General features: G+C 52.1%; 5 protein-coding genes across 5 annotated transcripts; 2 read left to right on the forward strand and 3 right to left on the reverse strand.

The window, feature by feature from the left end:
- Window positions 1-745: 745 nt before the first annotated feature.
- N7539_005677 (potassium ion transporter) lies at window positions 746-3311 on the forward strand (the record flags this gene model as incomplete). Its single annotated transcript, XM_056935279.1, has 2 exons — window positions 746-2413; window positions 2499-3311. The coding sequence occupies 2 exons, from the start codon at window positions 746-748 to the stop codon at window positions 3309-3311; spliced, it is 2481 nt and encodes an 826-aa protein (XP_056790473.1).
- Window positions 3312-4511: 1200 nt separating this feature from the next.
- N7539_005678 (glycoside hydrolase family 16 protein) lies at window positions 4512-5675 on the forward strand (the record flags this gene model as incomplete). Its single annotated transcript, XM_056935280.1, has 1 exon — window positions 4512-5675. The coding sequence occupies one exon, from the start codon at window positions 4512-4514 to the stop codon at window positions 5673-5675; it is 1164 nt and encodes a 387-aa protein (XP_056790474.1).
- Window positions 5676-6083: 408 nt separating this feature from the next.
- Window positions 6084-7349, reverse strand: N7539_005679 (M20 family metallopeptidase; the record flags this gene model as incomplete). The annotated part of the gene is made up of 1 exon (XM_056935281.1): window positions 6084-7349. One exon carries the CDS (start codon window positions 7347-7349, stop codon window positions 6084-6086), a length of 1266 nt encoding a protein of 421 aa, XP_056790475.1.
- A 2100-nt stretch (window positions 7350-9449) lies between these two features.
- Window positions 9450-10369, reverse strand: N7539_005680 (YoaK family protein; the record flags this gene model as incomplete). The annotated part of the gene is made up of 2 exons (XM_056935282.1): window positions 9450-10054; window positions 10156-10369. 2 exons carry the CDS (start codon window positions 10367-10369, stop codon window positions 9450-9452), a joined length of 819 nt encoding a protein of 272 aa, XP_056790476.1.
- Window positions 10370-11100: 731 nt separating this feature from the next.
- Window positions 11101-12400, reverse strand: N7539_005681 (hydroxyacylglutathione hydrolase; the record flags this gene model as incomplete). The annotated part of the gene is made up of 9 exons (XM_056935283.1): window positions 11101-11184; window positions 11246-11272; window positions 11337-11471; window positions 11543-11634; window positions 11702-11912; window positions 11978-12011; window positions 12066-12137; window positions 12208-12295; window positions 12376-12400. 9 exons carry the CDS (start codon window positions 12398-12400, stop codon window positions 11101-11103), a joined length of 768 nt encoding a protein of 255 aa, XP_056790477.1.
- Between the last annotated feature and the right edge of the window lie 1769 nt (window positions 12401-14169).

Raw genomic sequence — 14169 nt, forward strand, 5'->3', positions numbered from 1 at the left:
TAGTATAGGTACCTAAGTATAACTATAACTACGTACAGTACGTAGTACTAGCCCGTGATTTAGTTAGTAGTACACTAATTGGAAAATCTCCGTCTTGGCTTTTCCTCTTTCTTTTTCTTTTTCGTGTTTTGCAGCTCCGTTTCTTATTTTATTTTTGTTTCTTTCTTTTTGGGTTGACTCGTGCTGGACCGTGCGCCCCTTTTTTTTTTTTTTGAACATTCGGTCGGGACCTGTCCAAGTGTTTAGTCTGTGAGTCTTCTGGCGCCGACCGAAAGCGTGAAACCTGCCTTCCAAACCTTGAGCCGACAACTCTTCTTCTCCGATTCCTCTTTCTTCATCCCAATCCCGTCTTCCCCCGCCTTCATGTCATTCACCCTTTCAATGCATCTCTCCGACCGTCAGGTTCGTGACTAACAGAGCGGCCTGGTGCCTGCGTGGTACTCTTCTGTACACAATCAAGAGAAGAATCAAGCCTGATCAGTACCCCCAGAAAAGGTTGAAGAAGCCGAGAACCGTCTTGTGTCCCCGAGTCGAGGAGTGAGGTATTCGTCTCCGCGATCGTCGCCCCTCTCACATCCACGGCAAATTCCCAAATCCGGTACTTGCGTGCGCTGTTCGGGGGAACCCAGCCGCACCGACCTCAATTTCGTCATTCTTACAAACACTCAACTCTTGTTTGGACTCTTCCTATTGCTGCGCTTAGTCGGAGCATCTTGACCGACCAAAGTCGCGGCGTTCTCGAGTCATGTTCTCGTCGCTGGTGCACCGGCTCAATCGTGCCAAGCAGCAGGCGCCGCTGCTGAATCGGCTGCATCTGAACTTCATCTTTGTCCACTATTTCTATGTTTTCTCCTTCGTCATCATCGGCTCGATCATCCTCTATGCCGGCGGCAATCTTGCTTATGTCGATGCCCTCTTTCACGCGGCCGGGGCTACCACGCAGAGTGGTCTCAACACCGTCGACGTGAACCAGATGTATCTCTATCAGCAGATTGTGTTGTACTTCATTGCCATGATGTGCACCCCGATCTTCATTCACAGCGGACTGGTGTTTGTTCGCCTGTATTGGTTCGAGAAGCGCTTTCAGCATGTAGTGCAGGACGCTCGTGCTTTACGCTCCACCCGATCACGGGTGCGGACAGTCACCAGCGACAAGGACCACCGAGAGACCGACCGGGGTGAACAAGGCATCCGAGGTCGATCCATCGTCGTGCTCCGAAACAACGCCGGGGACGCACGAGGAAATCGACTCCCGAATCCGATGGGGCAACCGGCCGAGTTGCAGACGGAGGAGGAGACAACTGACGGGAACCCGTCGAGTGAAGCAACCAGCCCCGAAGAATCCCGCGAGCCGACCGTGGAGCGCCGCTTCGGCCTGGGCAGTCTGCGGGTGCCTTCTCAGCTGAGCCCTGAACATCACATTGCCTTCCTGGAAAAGCAGCGCAAGAACAAAGGCGCCCTCCGAATCCCCAGTCCCCGCGAATATGATCGGGGAGGGCAACCCGAAGCGTTGGAGGACGAAGATGTCAATGAGGAGGACCCGGACGCCAACAAACAACCCACGAGCCCACAATCCCCGCGCCACCGCACACAGACCGAATCCAGCGAGAACGAGCAAACTGGTCCGTTGGAGGGACCCCATATTACCATCAACGAGCCCGATCTACCGCGCACTCGTACGCGTGGAGATACATTTGCGCGGCTCGATACCCGCCCCACCATCCACGAAGAAGTCACCAAGGACGGGGATGAAAATGCCCTTGGGCCCAGCAACACTCGTGGCACGTTCCGCGGTATTTTTCGTTCCCTCACGCAGGAACGGGAACGGCCGACCCAGCCTTATCTCAGCTGGAATGCGACGGTGGCCCGGAATTCCAACTTTGTCGATCTAACCGAGGAGCAGCGAGACGAGCTGGGGGGCATTGAGTATCGTGCTCTGAAGACGCTGGCTGTGGTCCTCATCACCTACTACGTCGGTTACCATCTGCTCGGGATCATCTGCATCATGCCTTGGATCCTCACCGAGAACTATTGGGGCCAGATCGTGGCCGCGGACGGATTGGGACGACCCTGGTGGGCCATTTTCACGGCGGGTTCGGCGTTCAACGATCTAGGCTTCACGCTGACACCCGACTCCATGATATCCTTTCAAACCGCAATTTTCCCCTTACTCCTGTTCACGTTCCTCATCATCATTGGCAACACAGGATTCCCATGTATGCTGCGCTTGATGATCTGGGTGATGTCTAAATGCGTCCGTGAAGGTTCGGCCTTGTGGGAAGAGTTGAAGTTCCTGCTGGACCACCCCCGCCGATGCTTTACACTTTTATTCCCCCGAAATGCATCTTGGTGGCTATTTGCGATTTTGGTTGCGCTCAACGGCATCGATTTGATCTTTTTCATCATCCTGGATGTGAGTCACAACAATATTTCCGTTGATCGCCGCCTTGCCTTGGAAACGATCCATGACTGACCTCGCATCTTCTTTCTTCCATTAGCTCAACGACCCCACTGTAACAGCCCTGTCTCCCGGAATTCGAGTTGTGGATGGTCTGTTTCAGGCTGCCTCCACTCGTACCGCCGGATTTTCCGTGGTCAGTTTGTCGGCGCTGCATCCTGCCATTCAAGTTTCGTACTTGATCATGATGTACATCTCCGTGTTTCCAATCGCCATTTCCATGCGTCGCACCAACGTGTACGAAGAAAAGAGTTTGGGCATCTATGGCTCGGAAGAAGAAAACGACGAGGAAACTCAGACCGCCCCCAGTTACATTGGCGCTCATTTGCGGCGGCAGCTGAGTTTCGATTTGTGGTATGTCTTCTTGGGTCTTTTCATCATCGCTATCGCCGAAGGCAGTCGTCTTCAGGCCAATGATCTCAACTTTCAAGTGTTCTCGGTACTATTTGAGGTTGTCTCGGCCTACGGTACTGTGGGCCTTTCATTCGGGTATCCCGGAGTCAACACTTCTCTTTCCGGTCAGTTCAACACGGTCTCAAAACTGGTCATCATCGCGATGCAGATTCGTGGCCGTCACCGTGGCCTACCATATTCACTCGACCGTGCCGTGATGCTGCCATCCGACGCTCTCAATCGTCAGGAGGTCGAGGAATCAGAACGCCGCATGAGGCGGCGGGCATCTAACTTGAGTGGCGCTGAGTCCTTTAGCCGTCCACGCTCGCGTCGATTATCACAGTCTCAGGGAGACAACGGTCTATCATCGGGGCTGGACTCATACGACTGGGAGACTCATCGCGCTGGGAACGGAGACAGCCTTGTACACCGCTCATCGACTCTTCGATCGAACCGATGATGCGCGGATTTGTTTATAGACTCATTTGTGAATAAATGTACCTGTATATACGCTAGAATCTGTGAATACTTCTGGGCTTCCTTGAATGTCAACCCATAATTGCTTGTCTGATGGAGGTCACACTCATGTTCGTTGAACCCCGAGGGCTTGGTACAACATTGAACAATCTCATCCAGTTACCACATCTACCTTGCAAGACTTCCAATAACCGGTCTCGGTGTTTGAGCGTCCAACTTCAGCGCCGGTGGGAAAATTATAGGTATTGGTGGAAGAGTGAGACCCTCTCAAACAGGAAGTATCGGAGAGCAATCAAGTCGCGAGCTTGGACAATTCCCTGTGTCCTACTGGGTCTCAACAAAAACTCATCACCAATGCCTTTTGGTTGGCGCACTTGACTCCCGTGGAATTCGATCGCTTCTCGGTTCATTCTTCTTTAGGACTAGCGCCCGTATATGCGCCCCCCACTTCCCGGCGCATAGAAAGCTTGGCCATGCGGCTTCGAATGGATGTCTCTGTTTCAGTCCATTTTGCAAGGACTGCAGGCTGGACAACTCAACACTTACGTTGCACTAATTGCCAAAACACTACGACGAACGTATTTTTTTTTCGCAGCCAGATACTAAACGAAGCGTTCAGGCCAAAGAGATCGTGCCGTAATCGCCCTCGCTTGGTTGATGGGCACGCTTTTCCCAAACGTGGTACTTAGTCACTGTACCTTCAACGTACCTTACTGAGCTTAAGCTAAGTTATTATATGAATCGCTGTACCTTATTTACACCACATATTGCTTGTTTTGTATGCCCCTCGACCAGCCTTGACTGAGCTTATGTCTGGCGATGGGGATTCCATTCGCAGAAGAAGAAAGGGTCGGTACCAGTACGGTGTTCCCAAAGAAGACGCGGACTTCATCTCGCATCGGCCACCTGAAAAAGAAGAGCGACAAAATGTGAGGTCACCGTGTCGCCGCGCAACAAACATGGAGAGTTTCAATTGTCACTAATCTTGCAGCACACGAAAAAGCCAAGCCTTTTCACTTTCAAGCAGAGCTCTTGGCCTCTATCGACTTGACGCTCTAGACTGGACCGTCCCTGGACGCAGGGGTTCTACCCGTTTTCGGTCCTCGTACGTACGAGTGACTCCTCAATCCAGTCATCTTATCGAATCTGAAAAGAAGCCATCGGACTCTCAAGTCGCGCATCGATGAAAACACCTCAGTCCACCGTTGCCTTCCCGCCAAAAACTCCAAAGCGAAATCGGCACTCGAGGCAGCCCGTTCGTAGAAAACCGTCACGTTGGAAGCAACTCTGTATCGCGGGGCTGGTTGTGGCTATTGTCATTGTTGCCACCACAGTCGGTGCGGTGATAGGTGCGCGCGTGAACCGATATCCGGACTATGATCCTTTGAATTACCGACTCAGAGATACCTACCAAGGAATCTCGTTCTTCGATGGATTCAGATACTTCTCTGACACTGATCCGACAAATGGCTTCGTCGTCTATGTGACCCGCGATGTGGCGCAAGACCAAAATCTCACCTACGCAAGTGACCATTCTGCCGTACTGCGTGTGGATACCACCACTCCACGAGCACTTGCAGGCCGAAAATCAGTCCGCGTCGAGTCGATCGCAACCTATAGCACCGGGCTGTTCATATTTGACATCATTCACACTCCCTACGGCTGTGGAACTTGGCCAGCGCTGTGGCTCACCGATGGATACAATTGGCCTCAGAATGGGGAGATCGACATTCTTGAGTCGACGAACGGGGGCCTGTACGGGAATGAAGTCTCACTGCATACTACGGACGGATGTAGTATGGACGTCAAGCGTAAACAGACGGGCTCATCAAGTCTCTCACAATGTGGACTCTCTAGCAGTGGGAATTTGGGATGCGGAGTACTCGGAGGCTCTTCGACATACGGGCAAGAATTGAACGCAAATGGTGGTGGAGTAAGTCTTTTCCCCAACGACCTCATTTGTGTCATGCATGTGGCCCCAGCTAATCACATAGTATCACAGGTATATGCACTCGAGCTTCGCGAAGCAGGCATACGAGTCTGGTTCTTCCCTCAGGGTACCGCACCTTCGGATATTGCATACTCGAGTCCAACCCCCAATCCCTCGCAATGGGGCACTGCTCTTGCAGATTTCCCCAGCACAGAATGCAATATCCATTCACACTTTCGGAATCTGAGTATCATCATCAACATTGCTCTCTGTGGCGATATGGCAGCGCAGCCATTCTATTATAAATCCCTGTATGATTGTCCGAGCACATGCACAGACTTCGTTGCGAACAATCCGAGCGACTTTCAAGAGGCGTACTGGGAATTTGGGAGCTTCAAGGTTTTTCAGGCCATATGAGACAGGGGATCTTCACTCTAGCTAATGAACCAGGTTGCTCTTGCGTTTTTGTGTATGCATACTTTACTGTCAATCATGTGCCTCTGGACAAGCGCCCACGGCTAGTTGAAATACTACATCAAGGTAGGTAGGGTACAGGATAGTCTACTTTATCTGCCGATAAAATGATATACTGCTATTATAGCCATCTCATTCTATAGGTGGCAATAGTCTGTAAAATGGAACTTGTCTGCTTCACCCCATGCAGGCCTACATGCAGCATGCTCCGTTGATTCTGAAGAAACACCTCAGTCTTTCCATACTTGCAGCAACAGTGTTCCTCAACTGTTGACTCAATCAGTGCATCCACGTAGTCAAAGCACCAACCTCCCTAGTGACATTTGAAACTGCCTCGGCCGAAGAGGTCATCTACTTATGAAGGAAAGTTAACGCCGCAACACAAAGCGCATCAATTCCAACCTTCATGGTGGGTTGAATGACTGGTGCAAAGCGCGCCGAGTGGTTGCTAGGAATGTCCTCCGTTGAATTCACATCTTGGTTAACACGATCCCACAACTCACGGTCAATTCCGCCAACCAGCCAAAAGCAGCATGGAAGATCTTTGCACCGAGCCAAATTGGAGAAGTCTTCGCTCACGTTGGTTCGGGGTATATCACCATCAAAGTTTTCACCAAAATGCTGCGTAAACGATGTAGCAAGCTCTGCTGCGAGCTGGGAGTCATTGTCCGTGGGAGGGAACCGCCGCGTCGGTGTGAAGATTGGCGGCCGAGGTGAACCGCTTGCCTGACATTCAGCTTCCACGATGCGCTGGACAGCCGCCAAGATTTTCTGTCGAGTCTCGAGTTTGACTGTTCGAAAATCGAGTCCAATTTCCGCTCGATCGGCTATGATGTTCTCGGCTTGTCCAACATGAAGGCTGCCGACGGTGACCACTCCCAGATCGCTGGGATCCACCTCTCTGCTGACGATACCCTGCAGTCGCACCACAATATGTGCTGCCAGAACGGCTGGGTCCACTGTCTGATGTGGTAGAGAGCCGTGCCCTCCGCGGCCAAAGACGGTGATCCTCATGCTATCTGCTGCGGCCATGATGGTGCCCGGTCGGCATCCAATTGTACCGGCACGCAGACGCATAACGTGCTGGCCAAAGATATAATCCGGCACCGGAATCTTCGCGTATAGGCCATCGTCCACCATCGCCTGAGCACCACCGCCCCGCTCTTCATTGGGTTGGAAGAGAACGATCAGAGTGCCGCTCCACGCATGCTGCATTCCTGAGAGTAGGTCCGCGGTGGCAAGAAGGCAGGTCATATGCATATCATGTCCACAGGCATGCATGACAGGTTGTTCCACGCCTTCAGCGTTGGCCATGGTCACCTCGCTGGCATATGGGAGATCGGTGATCTCCTTGATAGGCAGAGCGTCCATATCAGCTCGCAACATGATGGTTTTGCCGGGACCATTTCGTAAAACACCCACTACTCCATAGCCGCCGATGTGCTGATGAATCTCAAACTCTTTCAGACCGGCGAGATGGGCGGCGACCTTGTCGGATGTCTGCTGCTCCTGCAATGAGAGTTCTGGGTGGCTGTGAAACCATCTGTACAGATCCTCGTAAGGAGCAAGATCGAGCGGCGCTTCTTTGACTAGTCCTGATGGAATTGCTTTGGACATTTTTGAGGATACGGTCCAGGTGTTGGCAGAGAACTCCCGTCTCGGCCGAGGCGTCGTCTAGACACATTGCGCATGAAGAACCCGAGGCCGAGGCGCTTGGCGGTCGGAAGTGTGCATTTTTCGGCCCCCAAATCTGACTGTCGATTTTGGCCGACGGGTATAGGTCGAGTAGCCTGCTAAAATGTGTGTTTAATCGTGGAGAACGGGTGAGATCTCGTCTTGCTGTAAGACTATGGCCAGGACAGCACAGGAAGTTCACAACGTTGTTAGGTGGCAAGCTACACGGTTCGCTTTCCAATCATGATTCCGTACCCAGAAATTATTCCAGCCAGGAAAGATCTTGACTGGATGGTATGTTGCGCTATCGCGACACTAGGTCGTTCGACGCGAATGAGACAATGCGGCGCTTTTGAAAGCGTTTGGGATCTGACAAAGCCGCTTATTCTAGTAAATACGCTCGAGCTCCGAGACAGCAATAGCACCATTCATCATAGCCAACTTTTGTAGGAGATCCGTGTCGTCTTCAAATGGGACCATTGAGATCGACTTTATCGACTGTCAGACAGAGAGCTGGGGTTAAGACCAGGGAAAAGATACAGGAGCTCAGGTATTCTTCGGGAAGTCCGGTGTGCGAGAGATCAGGGGACACTGGTGAGTCGTGACACCTAAACGAACATGTCGTAGGCCCTGCTAATCTCACAAAATGGCTTCTTGTTCACTTTTCTTCGGCCTGTTTCATGAAATATCTCGCATTGCTACCCAGCAGGTCGGCTGTCCTTCTGCGCGCTCCTCCGAAAGGCAGACGTAAGGCTTGAGGTCTCGATCTATGTGCCGCCTGATTTGAAGTTTGGTCAGTTCATCTTGAGCCTCATGGGACCGTTCTAGAAGCGGCAGGAGAAGACGGCTTGGAAAAATTCTACGACGCTACCTAATGGGATGAATTTACATGATGCAGGTACCGATCAACGGCTATCGAGTGTCGACAGCTTGAACAACAAGCAACATGAGCCCATACCTGTGAAAGTGGGAAGTGGAATCTCCTCGTCTCGACTCACTAGCCGCGAGGACTACGGTAGGCATTACTCGGAAAAGTTCATTTACAAGAGCCCCATGGAGGATAGTCTCGGCCGACTCAATAAAGACATCTGCAACCTACTCGCATCGCTTGAGATCGATCGGGGCGCTGACAAGCTCAGACTACGGACTGTCCATTATCTTTCGCAGCCCTAGGCCAACACCGCACAGATTGGCCGTCAAAACAGGCACATCTGCCCTGGAATGGTGGAAGACAAGCTGTTTGAGTCGATATGCCCTCACAAGCACCGTAAATACCCCGACTTGTATCATTGCGTCGGAGACTCGGACCCTGTCTGCGAAAAGGCGCTTAATTCGTCATGCGCGGGCCTTCGATGCCACAACGAAGGTCTCGTCGCGAGGAAACAGTTGCATATAATAAGCTTTTAGTAAATGATGGCCGCGACGCAGCCTACCATGCACGTAGGAGCCGTCGCGTCGGGATATATGGTGTTGACGTCGGCAGCGGACCGAGACCGACACTCAAGAGAAAGCCGATGTGATTGAATTTAAGATGGAGGGTGCTGTACTCTGGGATGAAGTGCCATGTATTGCGGTCAAAGGAGTTTGTGATTACGCTGATACCTGTCACAAGCACTTGAAGGGATGACAGAATTTTGCACTGGCGACAGCAGTAGGTGGCTAGATGCATCCAAGGCAATTCTAGAACGCTGCAGTTGAACGGAAAAATGTTGAGAAGCTTTGCTAACAATGGCGAGTATCGGGGAGATACCTCAAGAATCGCTTCGGAAAAACTCTCCCATCCAAAGTGCAATGTGTATCAATTAGTCTATAATGTAATGCGTCGCTCAGTCAAGTATATACAGCTGTGATCCTAGCGAGATTGAGAGGCACTTGTTGGAAAAGCTCAGGTACAGCGCGGTGACATTCGCCGTATCAGCGAATTTGTTGCAGCAGCGACGATGGAAACAAGCGAAACGGCAGCCTGCTTTTGCGTCTCTTCGAGGGCGCAGACGGGGGTGGCATTACGGGTTGTCTCACTCTGGTCCCGCCATCGAGATTTGTCTATTTGGGCGGCGCAGCCCTCCAGAAGAGCCAACCCACGGCCGCCACCAATTTGATACCCGCAGCCATCCACAAAGCGGATTGCATGCCCCCACTGCTCCGACTCAACCAACCTCCAACAATAGCCCCGATCAGCAAGCAGACCACGCCACCCACCCGCCGATTGCGCTTAACATTGCCGGTGGGCTTGTCGGTGATCTTGGGATCTGAGGCGATATCAAAGTAGACGCTGGTCAAGACCACGGTTGGGATCTCATTGTAACCCAGGGAACGGCTGCAGGTCATAGCGCCGGCTGATTGGAAGGCCAGCAGGCCGATCGGGATCAGTTCAAGGAACAGAGGTCCTCCCGTGAGACCCATGTCGGTGGAAGAGTGGGGAATCAAATCGGCTTGAATGATGGCTACGGCGATGATGATGAGGATGGTTTGAACCATGAAGGAAACGAAGAGGGTTCCTCGACGCAGGGCCCCGACCCGTCGCATCACAGCAGAGAAGATCATGGCCCCCGAGAAGAAGAAGACGATGGAGATGAGAGACTTGAGCCATCCCCACGGCTTGCTGACGGGTTGATTGGAGGCTCCCAGGCCCAAAAAGATGGTGTTACCTGCATGCGTTACGAGACGCCACAATCAATCAGCGTCCCGTCCGCGCGAGGGGGAGAAGGGCAGGTTCTCATGGATTGGGAAGACAGGGCGAAAGTCATACCAGTTTGCATGCCCAAGAAACAGGACCAGGCATTATACGCACTGCTGTCGCACAGGCCAGTCAGGAAACATAGCACAAGACACACCAGATCTGCATTAGTTGGATCCAAGTTCTGCCTCCATCGTTGCGCAAATGTCGACCGTTGCGGTGTCTGCGGTGTTGTGGTGCTGGCCTCGAGATCCGATGCCGGACCTGATTGCGTGCTTTTCTCCATGGCAGAAAATGTCCTTCGACCGAGGCGAGCAATCTAGATGGACTCCAGCTGATTCGGGCGAGAAAGAGCGCCGAAGAGGAACAATATCAGTGGCGTATTGCACTCCCCCGCTGGAACTGGCCGCACAGAAAAATTGTCTGGGCTGGACGCGCGAAGCCAAGAGGGGAGCCGGAGTGATGAAAAAAGGGAATGCGAACATGGGTGCCGGGAATGTTATCACCTTATCACTCGTTGGGGTCGTCTGCTTATCGTGTCTCCAACTTTTCTGCCTGGAAAATCCTTTGCTTTTTCTTATTGTTTCCCCCATCAGGCAGTTCCGCCTACTCCGTTGATCCACCGCCCTAGACTCCTTTGGGCTTCTCCGCCCGCGGCTTTTCCCGGGGAGCTTGGCGGGAACTGCCGAACCCCGAAAACGCCGTTGGAGTCACCAGTTGAATCAGGTATCAAGTGTCAACAGCTCAACTGCAACTTGAAAATCATGCTGCCGCTTAATAGAAAATTTATTAAGATCGGTTCAAAGGACGCGGGTCGGAAGATGACGGGAGTAAGACTTGGAAGTAGAATCTGATAGACCCCCGCCAGTTCCCACTGCTAGCGATCAATGGTCTAAACTTGTAAATAGAGTCGCCTACTCGGTGGAGTCGAGGGCAAGTGCATTTCATTCGATCAGGAATGATGAGTCAAGAAAGATTCCGAATCGCTCAAGGTCCAAGCGTAGAGATCGCTACAATCTACATGGAGTTCTTCATCTCTCGCAGGGCGGCCATCACCTCGACAGGGTCGGTCTTCCCGGTGGCCTTTTGAATCTCAGGGTCCTGTCATTAAACTCTTAGCAATCCGCATCCACTTGAAAGACGAGACATGACGTGAAATTACCTGGACGCGCATGAACACGTTATGGAGCTATAAAAGAAGATGTTAGAAGGGAAGATTGGCAAGGAGACCTCGAGAAGCATGGATGTCTGACCTTTTCATCTCCAATAGTAAACTGGCCTTGCGTTTGTTGGTTCGCCTCCGCAAATGCGTGAAGCTTCCTGATAGGCTCCGCGTGTGACACCTGCAGACAGAACTTTACGTTGCTCTTGGTATACTCGTGGCCGGGCTAGACAGGTGGGCGTTAGCGCGAGAACCCCTGGCTTCCACTTTCTAAACGAGCAGGATCCGGCAACCTACATAGACCTTGGTATCATCAGGTAAAGCAGCCAACGTCTGGTTCAGGGCCCTGTGCATCTGAGCAGCATCACCCTCGAAGAACCGTCCGCAGCCTGAATCGAGTAAGTCAGAGGCTGTTGCAGGAATGTCTTCATCCTCGGTGTCAATCAGGGGACATACCGCCGATGAAAAGAGTGTCGCCAGTGAACACGACTCGCTGATCTCCATCCTCCATGAAGTAGCAGATACTGTCCTGAGTGTGACACGGAGTGTGCAAAGCCCGGACTGTGATGCGATCTCCAATCTTGAACTCTTCACCATGGGCAGGGGTCTTGGTCACAGACTTGCACTCTTTTCCACCAATTACGGGAAGTTTGCCGAACTCAGATAACTGGAAATTGCCTCGTTAGCGCCACATGACTTGGTGCACAAACTCAACGGAGTTCATTCACGAACCATATCGTCGTTGCCCCCGGCATGATCCCAATGGCTGTCATGCGACGTCAATATCCTGTTCGGATGCAGATAGGTGGAGCAGGCTCACTGGTGCGTGTTCACAATTGCTGTTAGATCAATCTTGTTTGCCGCTAGTTGGGACTTTAGCTCCGGGGCCACCCTGATGATCCATGTCAGCATATTTCAAGCTCTAATTGCATCCGGGCCTTTCTTTGTCACGGCTCACGTACTCTGGGGGATTGGCAGGGTCGATAATGACCGATTTCTTGGTAGGTTCATCGGTGACTAGATAGGCATAATTGTTGCCTTTGCCGGTCCCTGCATGGTCGTCTGCGTTACAGCGGGCTCATCTCGGAGGAAGCTTCGGCTGGCATGGCCGGCGGTAAGAAGAGACATACACATGGGAATTGACTGAATATGCATCTTGCGAAGTTGTTGGAAGCGTGGCAATTGGGAGGATAATGTCCGTATAGATCGTGCGAAACTCATCACAGGATGAGATTTGTGGATGTGGGGAGGTAGATAAGTGCGGGGAGCTGAATGTCAATCGCGGGTGCTCGGAAGAGCTTACTCGGTACGAGCTTGCATTTAAGCGGCCTGTGTCCAATGGTCCATGGCATGCAGCGTCGGCGTAGCGGGTGATGTCATTCGGAGTAATACTTACTCCGACCTGCACAATAATAACAACTCCCTTATCGCCCACAGCGGCCTGCTATCGATAAGGCCTCACCAGCTTGAAGTTTCTAACAGGTAGAGTCGTACCTTCCAAGTTGAGGTACGAGAGAACGTCGAATCGATGAGTGTTGACAGCGAGATAACGACCGGACGGATCTATGAAAGATCGGAGCCAATTGTCCCATTGGGAAAAGTGAGATGCGTTGAGATCTGCTGAATGGACATTGGTTTTGTACACTGTACATTTATGTATTCCAACTATGCACCCTCCACCTTGAGCTGGAGACGCTCCGAAGACTAATGGCCGTATGGATCTTCCAAGCTGCAACCTTATAGTGCCTGAGGCTATGGAAAGTCACCGGGTACCTACATCAAGGATGTATGGAAGCTGGACGGGCAAGTCTCGAGTGCCCTGTCTTTTGCCTCGGATCGGATCAGAGTGCTCTACAACTCGAACCCCAAAAACTTGTATAGCTGGAGGGTACCTAGATCCCGGGATATACTTCTTGAATATGCCAATCCATGCCCGGAATACATCAACACTCAACCCGACCTTGAGACTGCAGGGTGCCCGTGGGTCTGACTTGATGGAAGTTCCTCCATAGGCAGGCGACTTTGTGAATAAGACATCTATCAAAAGATAATAACTCTCCTTGAGGCTCTACAGGTGTCTTCCTCGCGACCTAACAACCGCAAGTGGACGTCGCCGAGCAACCAGATCCACCTAAAGATATATCTTTTTTGGACTCTGGAAATTGCATCATTGCCCAATGCCCCGGAAGCTCATGAACTGCTAGTCTCTCTTTGGCTGAACACCGCTATGCCCCATAGTGAATGTTGCTTATTGAACATCGCATCATGTCGAGAGTGGACAGAAGACCGTTGAAAGCAGTCAAGGACACGCAGGATGGCGCCATCACGTGGACCCACTGACTGACTCGAGCCAGTCGCCGATCACGAGATTCTCGGGGTCCAACAAGGCTGTTCCGAGCGCCAATGAGAGGGCCCTGGGAGCTCCACCGCCTTGTCGGATCGCCCCAACCCCCGTTGCGTGATTGCCGACATTTCTTTCCCATCCGACTGATCAGATCCAACACCTTTTATAATCAGTCAGAATTGCCTTCAAAAATTCGCCATTCAGACTGGTTGCGCAATAATCTGACTCAAAGCGCAGTCGAGCGATTGACCTCGATCGCACTTTCCAGCAGTGTCATCACCTGTCTTTCCTTCGTTTCTGCAATACTCGCGACTGCGCAAACCTTCCGTGTGGCGTCTCCATCCTCCATCAAGGTCCTTTTAACGACCGCAGCTGCTCTTCTCTGGCAGGTCGACGCATGCACTAAATCAGAATCACTCCTCGCCGGATCCCAATTCACATATCCACTTATATTCGGCAGCGCCTTTCTTTGACCGCAGCCTAGCCCAACCCAACTCAGAGGTTGCGTGACTGGACGTCGCCGACCATACCCAAAGGCTTCTCGAGGCTTGAGCAGCAGCGGCCTGAACCTCGCGCCGCC

This window comes from Penicillium diatomitis (genome assembly GCF_028827545.1).
Source record: "Penicillium diatomitis strain IBT 30728 chromosome Unknown utg000005l_segment0_segment0, whole genome shotgun sequence".
In the NCBI taxonomy this organism is placed as follows: domain Eukaryota; kingdom Fungi; phylum Ascomycota; class Eurotiomycetes; order Eurotiales; family Aspergillaceae; genus Penicillium; species Penicillium diatomitis.